Genomic DNA, 13,843 nt, shown 5'->3' on the forward strand with positions numbered 1-13,843 from the left:
AACTGAATGCATATATAATACCATTATGTGCATATATAGTATCACTGTATATTCAGTGGTACCATTTGATCATCCAATGATACCAGAATATGCTTTCGTTTGTACATATGTATACTTACATGAATACCCCTCGTTATGCATTTTTCATGCCTAACATTCCTCCCTTTAAAATCCCTCATTTAGGTCAGTATGTGATTCTAGGTTTAAAAAAAAAAAAAATTACTCTTGCCAAAAAAAAAAAGAAGAGTAATCAATTGATGATCTTAAGTTCTCTGTGTTTTGAGCTTTCATTATAGCTTCGTGTATTGCACATTTGCACTCGCTGCGTATGATACCGGCTTGCATTTGATATCACTTGCCTTAGCAGTAGCCAGTAGCATTCTTAGCAATGCAAGTTTGCAAGCAGTATTGCGGTAAAGAAACTGACATTACCAAAATATCCTCGTGGTAAAGTTGGATCCCTCAATTTTAATTGATGGTCCATTAGTGGTAACTGGGTCTATAGAGTTTCACACGTGATCACCTGTTAAATCACGTCCCTTACACGCACTTTGTCACATGTGCCCCACGAGCACCTTGTATGTGCTTAGCTTGTACTTCCTCCACAGTTGCTCTTGTGTATGGCTAACCACTGTGTGATCACTTATAAAATAATAAAGGATATTTTATGAAAAATTACCTTGTAAAATACTTTTTTTTTCGAGAAACTACCTAATAAAAAAATAAGAAACTACCTTATAAAAGGGTAAATGTTGTAAGAGACTATCATTAGACGAAAATTTATCATTAACTTTTATTTTCCGGCGTTCAGTACATCACATGCCAATTAAGAAAAAAAGGAGGGAAAGGGTGAATTAAAATTGACGTGGCATTAATCGACACATAAATAGCAATAGTGCAATAATACATGGCATTAATGTCGTATACAAATGTATTAAATGCATTTATATTGCAACCACCGTTGTCAAAATAATGCATTGGACGAATATTTAAACAGATTGCATTTGCATCTATATATTCATATAATGTTTACAGATCAATGTAAGATAGCAAAAAACAAATGGAGGTTTCTTGGTTATGCTTAGCACTCTTCATATTATCTCTCCTTGTAGTATTCAATCTTTTGAAAAAACATACACCAAAAAATTTACCACCAGGACCAACAAAGTTACCCTTGATTGGCAACCTACACCAACTAGCATGGGGAAATACCCTCCCACACCGTCGCCTCGCCGAGCTGGCGACGGTGTATGGGCCTATCATGCACCTCCGACTCGGAGAAGTTCCTACCGTTGTCGTATCATCGGCTGATATGGCAAAGGAGGTGATGAAGACTCATGATGCTGTGTTTTGTAATAGGCCAACTCTTATGGCTGGGAAAGAGCTTTTCTATGATTCTTCGGACATTGGATTAGCCCCGTACGGTGAGTATTGGCGGCAGGTGCGAAAGATCTCGGTGCTCGAGCTGTTTACGATGAAGCGGGTCGAGTCGTTTCGGGTTATTAGGGAGGAGGAGGTTGCGGAGTTTGTAGAGTTGCTAAGGTCGGAGGCAGGGTCTGTGGTCAATCTTAGCCAGAAATTCTTTGCCCTCACTTTTGACATTACATCTAGGTAACTTGGGTTTAATTTACTTTTGCTTTTTAAACTTTGCTATGCAATATGTTTGACCTTATGCTAGCTAATTTAGTCGGTAAAGTTATACATAGACATCTACTATTTATATTGAATCTATAATTTAAGATCGATTTGATTATTTGGATCAGATCATTTTGAGTAAAGTAAACAATTAAGTCAGGTACAATAATAGATCGGTCTAATTTGGCTTAGGCTATCTTCAATATGTATGTTCAGGTCAATTTGATTTGGTATTTGAGTGGAATTTTCATTTTAAATAACAGAACATTTTTTTGTGCATTTAAGAATATTACTATGTATATGATGATTAGGTGATGGAGTATCTTACAGAACTTGTTCACATGTAATTTAAAATTAAAATCAAAGTCATAAGTTCTTAATGTGTAAGTAAAAGTAATTCAAAATTTGAACATGTGTTTATTAAACTAAAATGGTCTAATACATCAGGATAGCCTTCAATAAGAAAGGCAAAGAGCAAGAAAAATTTAAAGCTCTATCAGCAGCTTTTACAAAGATTGCCTCAGGTTTCTCCATTGCAGACGTCTACCCGTCACTCGATTTTCTTCATACGATAAGTGGGATGAAGAAGAAATTCAAGGACCTTGTTCAGGAATCAAATAGATTACTTGATCCTGTAATTGAAGAACACAAGTCTAATAAGAAGAACAATCAGGGTAAACAAGAGGAAGACTTAATCGATGTTCTACTCAACTTTCACAAGGATAATGTCAAAACTTCTCATGATTTCTGCTTGAGTACAGATAACATTAAGGCGATTGCATTGGTAAGTTGCCGGACCTCCATTCATATATATACATATCATGCACATTTGCACAAATTTTTACATGGTACTACTATGTGCTCCCTTTTCTGACATATCGCATATGACATCCTCATACCCAGGCACCCAGCAATATGTTAACGACCCATCTCAACTAAAAGTTTAAACTGATAGTTGAGGTCCAGAAATATATTTTTATTGTTTTATACTTTATCATTTTTGTCCTGCAAAGGCTTTTACTAACCAAATGACCCGTCTTACATACATAATTGTGTTGATCAAGGATTAAGCTAAGCTAGACCCGGCAATCCTGACCCAGACCTGATGACCCGACCCTAATGACCCGACCCATGACCCGAAATCGACCCAAAACCAGTGACCTGAAATTGACCCAAAACCCGAATTAACCCGACCCGAAGTGGAACTGACCCGACCTTGACCCGAAACCCGAAATGACCCAACTTGAAACGATCCAACTCGAGATGACCCGACCCAAAGTTGAATCGAGACCCGAAACGACCCGATCCGAAGTTGACCTGACCCGACCTTTATCTTCTTTTAGTAAATAATTATATAAGTTATAAAAAGTTTATATTAGGAAATTATACATTAAAATAGACCCAACAACATCTTACATGACTACATTGACTTTCATATAATAGCTAAAGAAGATGGTCAAAGTGAGATGTGTGAATAGTGCAAAATGTCAAATCGTTAAGAGTAATTTGGGACGGAGAGGTAGTTCAAAGAAATTATTACAACAATGACGATAATGATAATAAGAGTACGTATTAAAACTAAGATCAATAAGAGAGTGAGGTATAACTCAATTAGTTAGAGGATCCCTCTTATTTTCAGGAGATCTTGAAAGTGATTCTCAGTCTAAAATTCTAAACACACACACAAAAAAAAAGGTTAATAAAAGTCAAACAATTACTATAATCCATGAAAAAAAATAGCCTTAATAAATATAGTGAGTTTTTCATCATATATATATATATATATATATATATATATATATATATATATATATATATATATATATATATATATATATATATATATATATATATATATATATATACATGGTTGAATTTAACCCAATGAATCACCCGAATATGACTCGACTAGAAGTTAACCCGACCCGAAAATTGACCTGACTCGACCCGAAAACTGACCCGACCCAAACTTGACCCGACCCGAACTCGACCCGAAGTGTTGACCCGATACCCGACCCGACCCGATTATCGGCCGACCCGAAATTAACCCGAAACCCAAAATGACCCGACCCGATAATCTTTTGACCCGAACTTGACCCTACCCGAAATGACCCGACCCATACCCGACCCGAATGACCCATTTGCCAGGTCTAAGCTAAGCCCATTAACTTGCATTGAAATGAAGAAAGTTACCAACTAACGTAACTTATTTTATTTTGCTTTGCTTACTTGGAAATCGGACATTTCAACTAGAGGAGGGAACATAGATATTGAAACATCACCTTAGGTTGTAGCCACAATTAAAATCCTTTGATAGGTTATTTGAAATTAAGTCATTAGCATTATGTGGTGAATAATAATGGTGATCTAAACATTCACAATTTGCTTGTGCTTGTAGGAGCTTTTTGGTGCAGGAAGTGAGACATCATCAACTGTAATGGAATGGACGATGTCTGAATTGCTAAAAAATCCAAAAGCAATGGAGAAGGCACAAGCTGAAGTACGACGAGTATATCAAGGAGAGGTTGTAGTTAATGAGACAAAGCTACACAAGCTCACGTACTTGAAACAAGTGATCAAAGAAACCTTACGCCTCCACCCCCCACTTCCTCTCTTGGTTCCTAGAGAATCCGTTGAAAGATGTCAAATCCAATCTTATGATATACCTATCAAAACTCGAGTAATTATCAATGCATGGGCTATAGGAAGAGATCCTAAATCTTGGTTGGAACATGAGAGATTTAATCCCGAAAGATTTGAAGATTGTTGTACAGATTACAAAGTAAGTGATTTCGAGTTACTTCCATTTGGTGCAGGGAGAAGAAAGTGCCCTGGCGTGGCACTTGGTATAGCTAATGTTGAGCTCCCACTAGCCATGTTACTCTACCACTTTGATTGGAAATTACCTCTTGGTGATGGAAATCCTGAAAATCTAGATATGGATGATTCTTTTGGTATAACAATGCGAAGGAAAAATGATTTGCATGTAATTCCAATCCATTGGCCTTACTAATCTTGCATAGTGTAAAGTAATTTATATTTTTGCTTTATTGAAATGTGATTTTTCTTAAATTATATTGAACAAAAGTATGGTAATATAGGGAGACATTATATGTGTTTTCATTCTTTTCTTTTGTTGTCTATCGGATCGATTGTTAGTTGATCTGATAATATTTCATAGAAACTAGGTTGAAACCATCTAATTTAAAAGGCGGGTGTGTAATGTTGTTTAGGACCACTCTCAAATGAAAGTAGAGTGCAAGTCATACAGGCATACAGTAGACTGAATACATGGGCCTATGTAAGATAACTTCACTTGAGGTGATATATACTACTTCCTCTATTTTTTATTAGATATTTAAAATATTTTCTTAAAATTAAAATATCACAATACTTAATTGTAACACAAATACAGGAATTTTTTTTTTTAAGTTCATACACTACAAGAAAAAGGGTAATTAGCGACGGCCAAAGTAGTCGCAATTCCGTCGCAAAAATGGATTTGCGACGGATTTGCAACTACTTTGGTTCGTTGCCAAAGACCTCGTCGCAAATCCATTTTTGCGACTAATTTTTGAACAGTCGCAAATATAGCGACAGATTTGCAACGCCTTTGCAACTATCATTTAGCGACTAAATTTCAAATTTTAGCAACTAAATTATTGTCCGTCGTAATTTATTTGCGACGGATTAGCAACTACAAAGATCAATGTTTTAAGACTACTTTTGCGACGGATTAGCGACTGCAAGACCAAATTTTTGCGACTACGAGACTAAACTTTTGCGACTACGGAGACTAGTTTTATTGTGACGGATTTGCGACTATTGAGACTAATGTTTTTTGCGATGAATTAGCAACTACATACGAGACCAAATTTTTGCGACTACAAAACTAATTATTTGTGACAGATTAGCGACTACTGAGACTAATGATTTTGCAACTAACCAATTAGTCTCTAAATCAAATTTGCAGTCGCTAAATATTTGCGACTAACTATCAATATTTGAGACCATAATCAAGCAACCACCAATATTAATCACAAAACAAAAAAAGGTACCCACGCATAAATTCAAATAACCAAAATGTTAATTTTATTCAAATATCCAAAATATAATCAATTTTGTATCAATGTATTAAAAAACAATATTTAACTCATATGACTAATTGTTCCAAAAGTCACCTCCCATATAAAAAATGCTGCTTCAAATAAGAACTAATGACAATGTAAAAGACCAGTTCATAAAATTACCACCAAAAAAATTAAAATCACTTAGTTGTATCACGAGAGCGGGTGACTGCAGGCGTAGGAGGCTTATAAGGACGGTAAACTTGTTTTACAAGTGATGCCGTTTCCTGCAATGTATTTTGCATAGCTAATTTTTCCTTCTTCCATGTAGCTTTTTCGATCTCATGATTTTCGACGAATTCCTTAGCACATTTTAAGCTCTCTGCCGCTATTTTTTGGCTTTCTTCCACCTTGTTATGGTTTTCTTCCGCCATCTTCTTTAGTTCTTCAACTTGAGAACTTAATTGAGAAATCATGGAAGGAGTGGAAGGTGATGCAGTAGATTGAGAAGTATGATCGCTCTTGTAATACATTTGTGAAGCACTCCCTAAATCGTAGACTTTTCCTTTCTTTTGCCCATCTACAACCTCCAAGTAGACTTTGTCGGGGTTTATCCAAATTCCTTTGTTCTTATATTCCTCAAGTTTTTCCATATATTCTCCCTGCATTAAGATATGTATTAGTAACTATGATCTCAAATGTTAAAACTTAAATAAACTAAATACATTTAAATAAAAACAACTATAATAAAAATACAAGCAATGACTTGGGACATCGTCCAGGCCTAAAACAAGTTTGGACTTCTAAAACATAATTTAATTTAATTTGAGAGTGGGTGGTGATGGTTTGGAAATTCCTGAATGTGAGGATTAGGGGTAAAAGTGTCATTTTACCTCTTCATAGATGCTCCAAATTACAAAGGTACAACTATTGGGGAACAGAGGATCAGGGGTATTTTTATTATCGTTGTTTTTTTTTTAAAATAAAAGATGCAACACTTATAGAAAAATAATTTATGTAAGCAGTTATTAGTAAAAATTTCGACAGAGTCTCCTTTGTAAATTGAAGAATTCCCTCCTATAGGGTATGGTTTCAAAATAAACCTGTGTCAATTCCCATTATGCCATACCACATTAATCATATGATTAATGCCGACAAATCATTCTCATCCTCCAACTCAATCACACAAACAAATAAACAATCCATAATATCTCCAAACATTAACTACTATATATATATTTTTTTTGTAATCTTAGAAAAATATAGAAGTATACTCATACCATGAATTTTTGAGACTTGTCACCCATCAATTCAACTTCATCATTTCCCACACAAACCGAATGAGTGCTCTCATAGACTTCAGCAGCCGTTGGTAAAATTCCATCCTTTTTCTTTGCCTTGTATTAGAAGAAGTTGTTAGCACTTAAAGAAAAACAACAAAAAAATATGGGGACATAGACTATAGAGCAATTGTAATAAAGACCAGTTATAGTCATCTATATTAAGGAAGCTCCCAAAAGATGCTTTGTTTATGCCACCCTGTCTTAACCTTTTTTGATTTTGTCAAACGGATTTTTGGGTCAATGGACTTTGGAATCTCCTTAACCTGTTCCCATAGTTGATGACCCGTCAATATTGGAGGAGGCAATCGAGTTTCTGCTCTTTTTTTGAAAAAAGCAGTTCGGTTTTTTCTAAAAGGATGTGTAGGTGGGAGAAATTGACGGTGACTATCAAACCATGATACTTTAGAGCCATTGTCTAGCCAAAAAGACCTATGCTTGTCCATGCATTATGGACACGCCATCTTTCCCGATGTAGTCTAACCAGATAACATCCCAAACGCAGGAAAGTCACTAACCGTCCATAAAAGGGCAGCTCGTAACTTGAAATTTTGCTTTGTGGATACATCATATGTCATTGTACCTACTTCCCATAAAGATTTCAATTCGTCAATCAAGGGTTGCATGTACACATCCAAGTTCCCTTTTGGATTTTTAGGACCCGGAATGAGCAAGGATAAAAACATAAACGGCTTCTTCATACATAGCCATGGAGGCAAGTTATATGGGGTAACAATTACAGGCCAACAAGAATATTGCCTTCCAAATTTTCCATGTGCTGAGAAACCATCTGTGCATAGACCCAATCTAACATTACGAGGCTCACTTGCAAAATCCTTGTATGTGTTATCAAGATGTTTCCATGCTTCACTATCACTTGGATGAGCAAGTGTTCCACTTACCCTAGGATTTTGTGAATGCCACTGCATTTCATGTGCAAGGTCTTTGGTCGCATAGAGCCTTTGCAATCTTGGCGCGATCGGGAAGTAGAATAACACTTTAGCCGGCACACATTTTCCACGAGAAGTCTTCTTATAACGCTCCCCCCCCCCCCCCCCGCATTTCGAACACTTTTCAAGGTGAGCTTTATCCTTCCAAAATAACATGCATCCTTTAGGGCATGCATGTATCTTCTCATGAGGAAGTTCAAGGCCCTTTACCACTTTTTTAGTGTCATAGTACGTCTTGGACATTGAATTCTCATCAGGAATTACTTCACTAATGAGCGATGAAATTCTATCGACACATCTATGGGGCAAGTTGTATTCACACTTCAAGCTCGTAATCCTTGAAGCCATCTCTAAAACAGATAATCGACTTCCTTCATACAATGGTTTTTGTGCGGCCGCTAACATCTCAAAAAACTTCTTAACTTGAGGATTAGGTTCTTCATCAACATTCCGAATATCTTCATGCATTGGATCACCATCAACTTGACCAAATGCATCAATAATCATGTCAACATACGGATCCGATGGCTCATCTGATACTTTTAAAGAATCAAAATCCTCTCCATGACAAACAAATTCGTAGTAGTCATTAAGAAATCCTTTTTTATACAAATGCTGTCTTACACTTTCAACATCTAAAAAAGGAACATTTTTACACTTTGAACAAGGGCATCTGATCTTGGAAGATTCTTGAAAATCACGATGTTGTTTAGCAAAATCAATAAACCCTCGCACGCCAATTGTGAACTCCTTTCTTAGTAGTCGACCTTCTAATCTCTCATACATCCATTTTCGATTCAATTTCTCCATGATCCTAACTGCTAAACGACATTGTTAATCATACAACATATGTAATATAGTCTTCTTATATATGTAATTTATTCTTAATTATTATATACGATACTTCGTTATTTAGGCAATTACTTAGAAGACAAAAGAAAGATAAGAAAGAAAAGGTGCAGCAGTTAAGTCATATAGTGTATACACAATCCTTTTTCTTTATTTTTGAAACAATGGAAAAAAAAGTGTTCAATATTCATTTGGAGGGACAACATAAATAGAGAGAAACCAAAAAAATAAACTTAATAGGAACCAAAAAAAAAAGAAACTTAATGCATCAGTGTATGATATCCACGATTTGCATATGCTTATAGTGAAACAAGCAGAACAAAACAATGATAGGTATAACTCAATATATTTTACCAAATCTAGAAACAAAATTTCAGAACAGCGGAAACTACATACATCAATATGAAGCAGCATATATATGAGAATAGGATATCTAGTGTTAAGGAAAAATATAAGAAAAATAATCTAAAAATATTATATAAGGTTTTAAGTCAGTTTTTGCCAAGGGGTATAGCTGAAAAATCTAAAAAACATGGTATGCTAGTAAGGGTTGTTTTCCTTGAAGTTTTATGCAATTTCTTTGCTCTGTTTTATACATTTAACTAGTTTAAGAGCAATGAATATAAGAGAATGTCTAAAATTCTAAACATATATTGAGGCTTTGAGAAATTCATGACAAAGTAACATTGAAGCAATCAAGCAGGTGATAAACCTAATCCACCTCAACCCCATTCCCTTCCCCCCACAAAGATCCTCTTTGACTAAAGACAGTAAATCCTGACATGAAATGTATTCTCATAGAATAAGTGAAATTGATCAGTAAATAAGAAGTTGGGCAGACTGCATTTTTCAGAAGCTTGGGGTATAAACAGACAAATTATTGACTTTAGCCTAGAAAGAAACTACAAAACCACATCAAATTTTTTATATTGTTACCATTATGTGACAGAGACTTCGGTCATTTTTAATCGATAATATAGGGCCAAATCTCCCTATTAGAAAAGTAAGTTCAAAGTCTGGCCAAGGAAATCACTCATTAGTAGAACCAAGGAGAAACACATACACATCTTTGATATTGAATTAGAAATGTTTTCCAATTCCATATGACACAAATATAAATGATGCACCCATGAAATTATTGAGGAAGTAAACAAAACAGTACACATTATAATAACTACAAGAACTTGAATAAAAGAACTCCTTGGGATATATGTCATTGAGGCAACCAAATACCCTTTTAATCACACAGAAGCTGCAACATGTCATAAAATATACAAGCATGTGTGAAATAGACAATGCTAATCATCAATGACATGATTAGTCAATGTGCCAACAGTTTAATATGAAGATTTCAAGGTAAATATACAACTAAACATGATCACTTTTTACATTTCCTTTTTATCATCGTCATTTCTATCCTTAATTACAATGTAAAAATGCATATATCCTTCACTTAATTATTCTTTCATTTTCTGAAAATTGTACAGAGAATTCAAACTTATCCAGACCTTGCAAACCTCAGGGCAAATAAAAATCAGTCATAAAGAAATTAATAATAATTAGGGATTTTTGAATAATAAATCATGTTTGAATGGTTTTACAATAATTGACTTCAAAAATAACCCAAAAATTCGCAATTGGCAGCCAAACAAAATCAATTCAATCAATTCGCAATAAACCAGATTAAATTCAATTCAATCAATTCACAACTCATTCAATTCGCAATTTAATCAATTCGAAATTTATAATCAGTTCGCAATTTGCAAACGAAACTAGACTAAAATTAAAAAAATTGGACAAAATACTCAATGATAACCCTAAATCGCAATTAGCAAATTGCAATATGAGAAAGATTGAATGGACGGTAGGAAGAGGAAGCATGCGTAACTAACCGGGAGGAGATGGATGGCGCAACGGCGACAGATGAGGACGACGATGGTTTGATCTGAAGTTCTGAATTATGGCTTTCGTTTTCCCTTCGTTTTTTGTTTCTTTTGGTGAGGATGAAGAGTATCGAGTAGCACGAAAATAAGGAGTGATATAATTTTATGTTTTTTAGGAAGGAGTGATATAATTGTTTATTGTGTTTTTTTGGCGGTAACAACTCATTATACTACGTAGTACTTGTTTCCTTACTTTTGTACTAAGGGTTTTTATATTTTCGTAACAAAAAAAAAATAAAAAATAAAAAAATTAACTTATTATATATTAAGGGTTTTAATTCCTTTTTAATAAATTTTTTAAAAAAAAATAGTAGCAACTACCATGTTAGTTGCAATATTAGTCCCAAATTTTTTAAAAAAATTGTTTCAAATTTGTTAGCCTTAGCAACTGCAATTTAGTTGCAAAAAGTTATAGGACTGTTGCAGATTAGCGACTGCATAGCAACTATTACAAAATCTGTTGCAAAATTTGCGACAACTCCTTTTTTGCAGTCGCAAAAATAATTTTTGCAACTAATTATTATGGTAGTCGCAAATATTAGTTGCTAATTAGCGACCGCATAGCAACTACTGCAAAATCAGTTGCAAAATTTGTGATTGCTCGTCTTTTTCAGTCACAAAATTATTTTTGCGACTAATTATTATGCCAGTTGCAAAAATCAGTTGCTAATTCCCCTTTTTCTTGTAGTGATAATCCACTAAATTACACCTTTTTTTTTACAGACACTAAATTACACTCTTAACAATCTGTCACCCTCATTTTAGATGTATTAGATCACATGAGGCCCACTTTTCTTAAATAACGTGAAAAAAAACTCCTTTGGGCTAATCCGGATTCGGGGATCAATTATGGGTGGTTAGAATCTAGTCTTCTCCCAATTGTTGTTGTATGGGATCGAATACAGGTCAACCATATTAAGTGTAGTCTCAATCACTACTACACCAATATGGCGATATTCAATTGGTAGGAAATAGTTCCTTATGCACATGTAAAATTTTTTATTTTATTTTAACACATGATTTATATCGTAAATTGATTATTTATTTATTTAAAAGTAACCTAGTCGATGGGTAAAAATTATTAAAGAAAATAATGTAAATGATAATAAAATCTGGAGTAATTCAGCAGTACAGTGTAATTATTTTTCATCAAATAATATTCTTAAGGTTTGTTGAAAAGATTATAAAATTAAGGGTTAAAATAAAAATCAGGAGAAATGCGCGAATAAATGGAATTTATATGATGCATATTGATCAATATACTACATGCTTTTTCTTCGGTAACTTTGACAACAATCCTTTTTCCAATCCTTTAACTAGCTTGGAATAATTTTTGTATACATCTGGTAAACAGTATTTTACTGTAAATCAAGGGTGACTTTTTATCAAATTTAGGGTCACTTTTACAATTTTTTGGGTAACTTTTATCAATAAAGCATAAATACTTCGTAATTTTTATTTATGTTAGGATAACTTTTATACAAATTAAGGTAACTTTTGCTCATTTTAGGGGTAACTTTATAACGGATGTACAATATTTACTATACATCCGATTTATTTAAAAGTTTGTCTTTTACTTGAGCAATGAAAAAATAAAAGGGAAAAAATATTGCAGAAGCTAGATCGTAATTTGAAACTATGATACCATGTTAGATTTTGTGAAAACTCCTCATATTGGAGTGTATTCCATTGATTCCAATATATAGGGTTACAAGGGACCTAATCACTTTAGGAGATCTCAAAAGATAATTACAGAAAATATACAAACTATATTCTTACCTTTAAAAAGTGTAAAAAAAACACTTATACGTTCTAAAAAGTGTAAAAATAAAACACTTATGAATAGTGTGAGGACAATTATTATATTCTTAAAATGTTTCTTTACCTATATGCCCAAATTGATATAATGTTAAGGATTTTTTAGATTTTAACGCCTGATAAAAACGAAAAAAATTGATATTAACACCTCCAAAAAAAAATTTATTTTAACACCTCTTATAAAAATTTAAATTAGAAGTTACCACCAAAATCATAGTTCATTTGACGGAACTGTTACTTGGTCCCACTCTAACGGATAGTTTTTTGAATTCCCTCTATATATGCACAATTCTCCCCAATTATCCCCTATTTTAACTTAATCTTTGTTGGAAACAGATCGATTTGCTTCAAAATAACGAAAATTACTAGAGTAATTGGTTGTATTTTAGTTCGTGGAAGACATTGAAGCTACTGAAACAGGTATTTGGATTTATACGAATGCAACGAATTATGTTGAATCAAATTGGGTAAATTTAGGTTGGTTGTCTGTTAATTATGTAATAAATTCATTAGGTTTATTAATTAGGATTGTTTTATACTCGAATTGATACTTAGATTGTGTTATGTATGAATGTAATTTCCCAATTACAAAACTAGGGTTTATCAGAAATTGAAATTTGGGCCTTTTTGTATTAGTTAATTAAAATTGAAAATTGTTGTTGATAATGTTAATTCGTTGATGATTAAATGTGTATATGTAATTGTTGTTCTAAAATTGATGCAGATTATGGCGTTTGTTAGCTCTTCCCCTTCTAATGAAAAGAAATGCAATTGTGGTGTGCCAATGGGCAAGCTAACTAGCTGGACAAAGGAGAATCCAGGGAGGAAGTTCAAAGCTTGTAAGTTTTATGATCCAATCACAGAAACAAGGGGCTGCAAATCTTTCGAGTGGGTTGATCAACCTGATGGGACAGATTGGCAAACAGGGGGTATTAACAACCTCTTATTGGATAAGAAGCTGCTAAAGGGTGAAGTCAATGAATTGAAAAGGGAAGTTGACAAAATCAGTGGTCAAAGGAGGTGCCTACTAAATGAAGTTGATAATTTGAAGATTAGATGCAAGGCCTTAAAAGGTGACAGGAACAGAATGAACAGGGAGTACAGTGCAGGGAAGACAACTTCAATGAACTATTTTGGTTGGTTGGGCATTACAATTTGTATTAGTTTGTCAATGTTTGTTGTTTTCATAATGGGTAGGGGTGGTTAACTTGTATTAGTATCAATTAAGTTATGGAACCTAA

General features: G+C 34.0%; 3 protein-coding genes across 3 annotated transcripts; 1 reads left to right on the forward strand and 2 right to left on the reverse strand.

Moving 5' to 3' along the window:
- Nucleotides 1–993: 993 nt before the first annotated feature.
- LOC110712951 (cytochrome P450 71D10-like) lies at nt 994–4,707 on the forward strand. Its single transcript, XM_021891413.1, has 3 exons — nt 994–1,611; nt 2,083–2,419; nt 4,034–4,707. The coding sequence occupies exons 1-3, from the start codon at nt 1,061–1,063 to the stop codon at nt 4,646–4,648; spliced, it is 1,503 nt and encodes a 500-aa protein (XP_021747105.1). The 5' UTR covers nt 994–1,060; the 3' UTR covers nt 4,649–4,707.
- Nucleotides 4,708–5,700: 993 nt separating this feature from the next.
- On the reverse strand, nt 5,701–11,063 carry LOC110712905. Its single transcript, XM_021891367.1, has 3 exons — nt 10,734–11,063; nt 6,983–7,099; nt 5,701–6,364 (listed from the first exon to the last, which is right to left on the reverse strand). Exons 2-3 carry the CDS (start codon nt 7,007–7,009, stop codon nt 5,903–5,905), a joined length of 489 nt encoding a protein of 162 aa, XP_021747059.1. The 5' UTR covers nt 7,010–7,099; nt 10,734–11,063; the 3' UTR covers nt 5,701–5,902.
- LOC110712987 lies at nt 7,522–8,802 on the reverse strand. Its single transcript, XM_021891445.1, has one exon. It carries the CDS (start codon nt 8,800–8,802, stop codon nt 7,522–7,524), a length of 1,281 nt encoding a protein of 426 aa, XP_021747137.1.
- Nucleotides 11,064–13,843: the final 2,780 nt, after the last annotated feature.

This window comes from Chenopodium quinoa, unplaced genomic scaffold (assembly GCF_001683475.1).
Source record: "Chenopodium quinoa cultivar QQ74 unplaced genomic scaffold, ASM168347v1, whole genome shotgun sequence".
Classification (NCBI taxonomy): Eukaryota; Viridiplantae; Streptophyta; class Magnoliopsida; order Caryophyllales; family Amaranthaceae; genus Chenopodium; species Chenopodium quinoa.

Coding starts and splice junctions, on each gene's coding strand:
- LOC110712951 (XM_021891413.1), top strand. CDS start 1,061: ATGGAGGTTTCTTGGTTATGCTTAGCACTCTTCATATTATCTCTCCTT. Junction 1,612..2,082: donor ACTTTTGACATTACATCTAG/GTAACTTGGGTT, acceptor CTAATACATCAG/GATAGCCTTCAATAAGAAAG. Junction 2,420..4,033: donor ACATTAAGGCGATTGCATTG/GTAAGTTGCCGG, acceptor TTGTGCTTGTAG/GAGCTTTTTGGTGCAGGAAG.
- LOC110712905 (XM_021891367.1), bottom strand. CDS start 7,009: ATGGGTGACAAGTCTCAAAAATTCATG. Junction 6,365..6,982: donor ACAAGTCTCAAAAATTCATG/GTATGAGTATAC, acceptor ATCTTAATGCAG/GGAGAATATATGGAAAAACT.
- LOC110712987 (XM_021891445.1), bottom strand. CDS start 8,802: ATGGAGAAATTGAATCGAAAATGGATGTATGAGAGATTAGAAGGTCGA.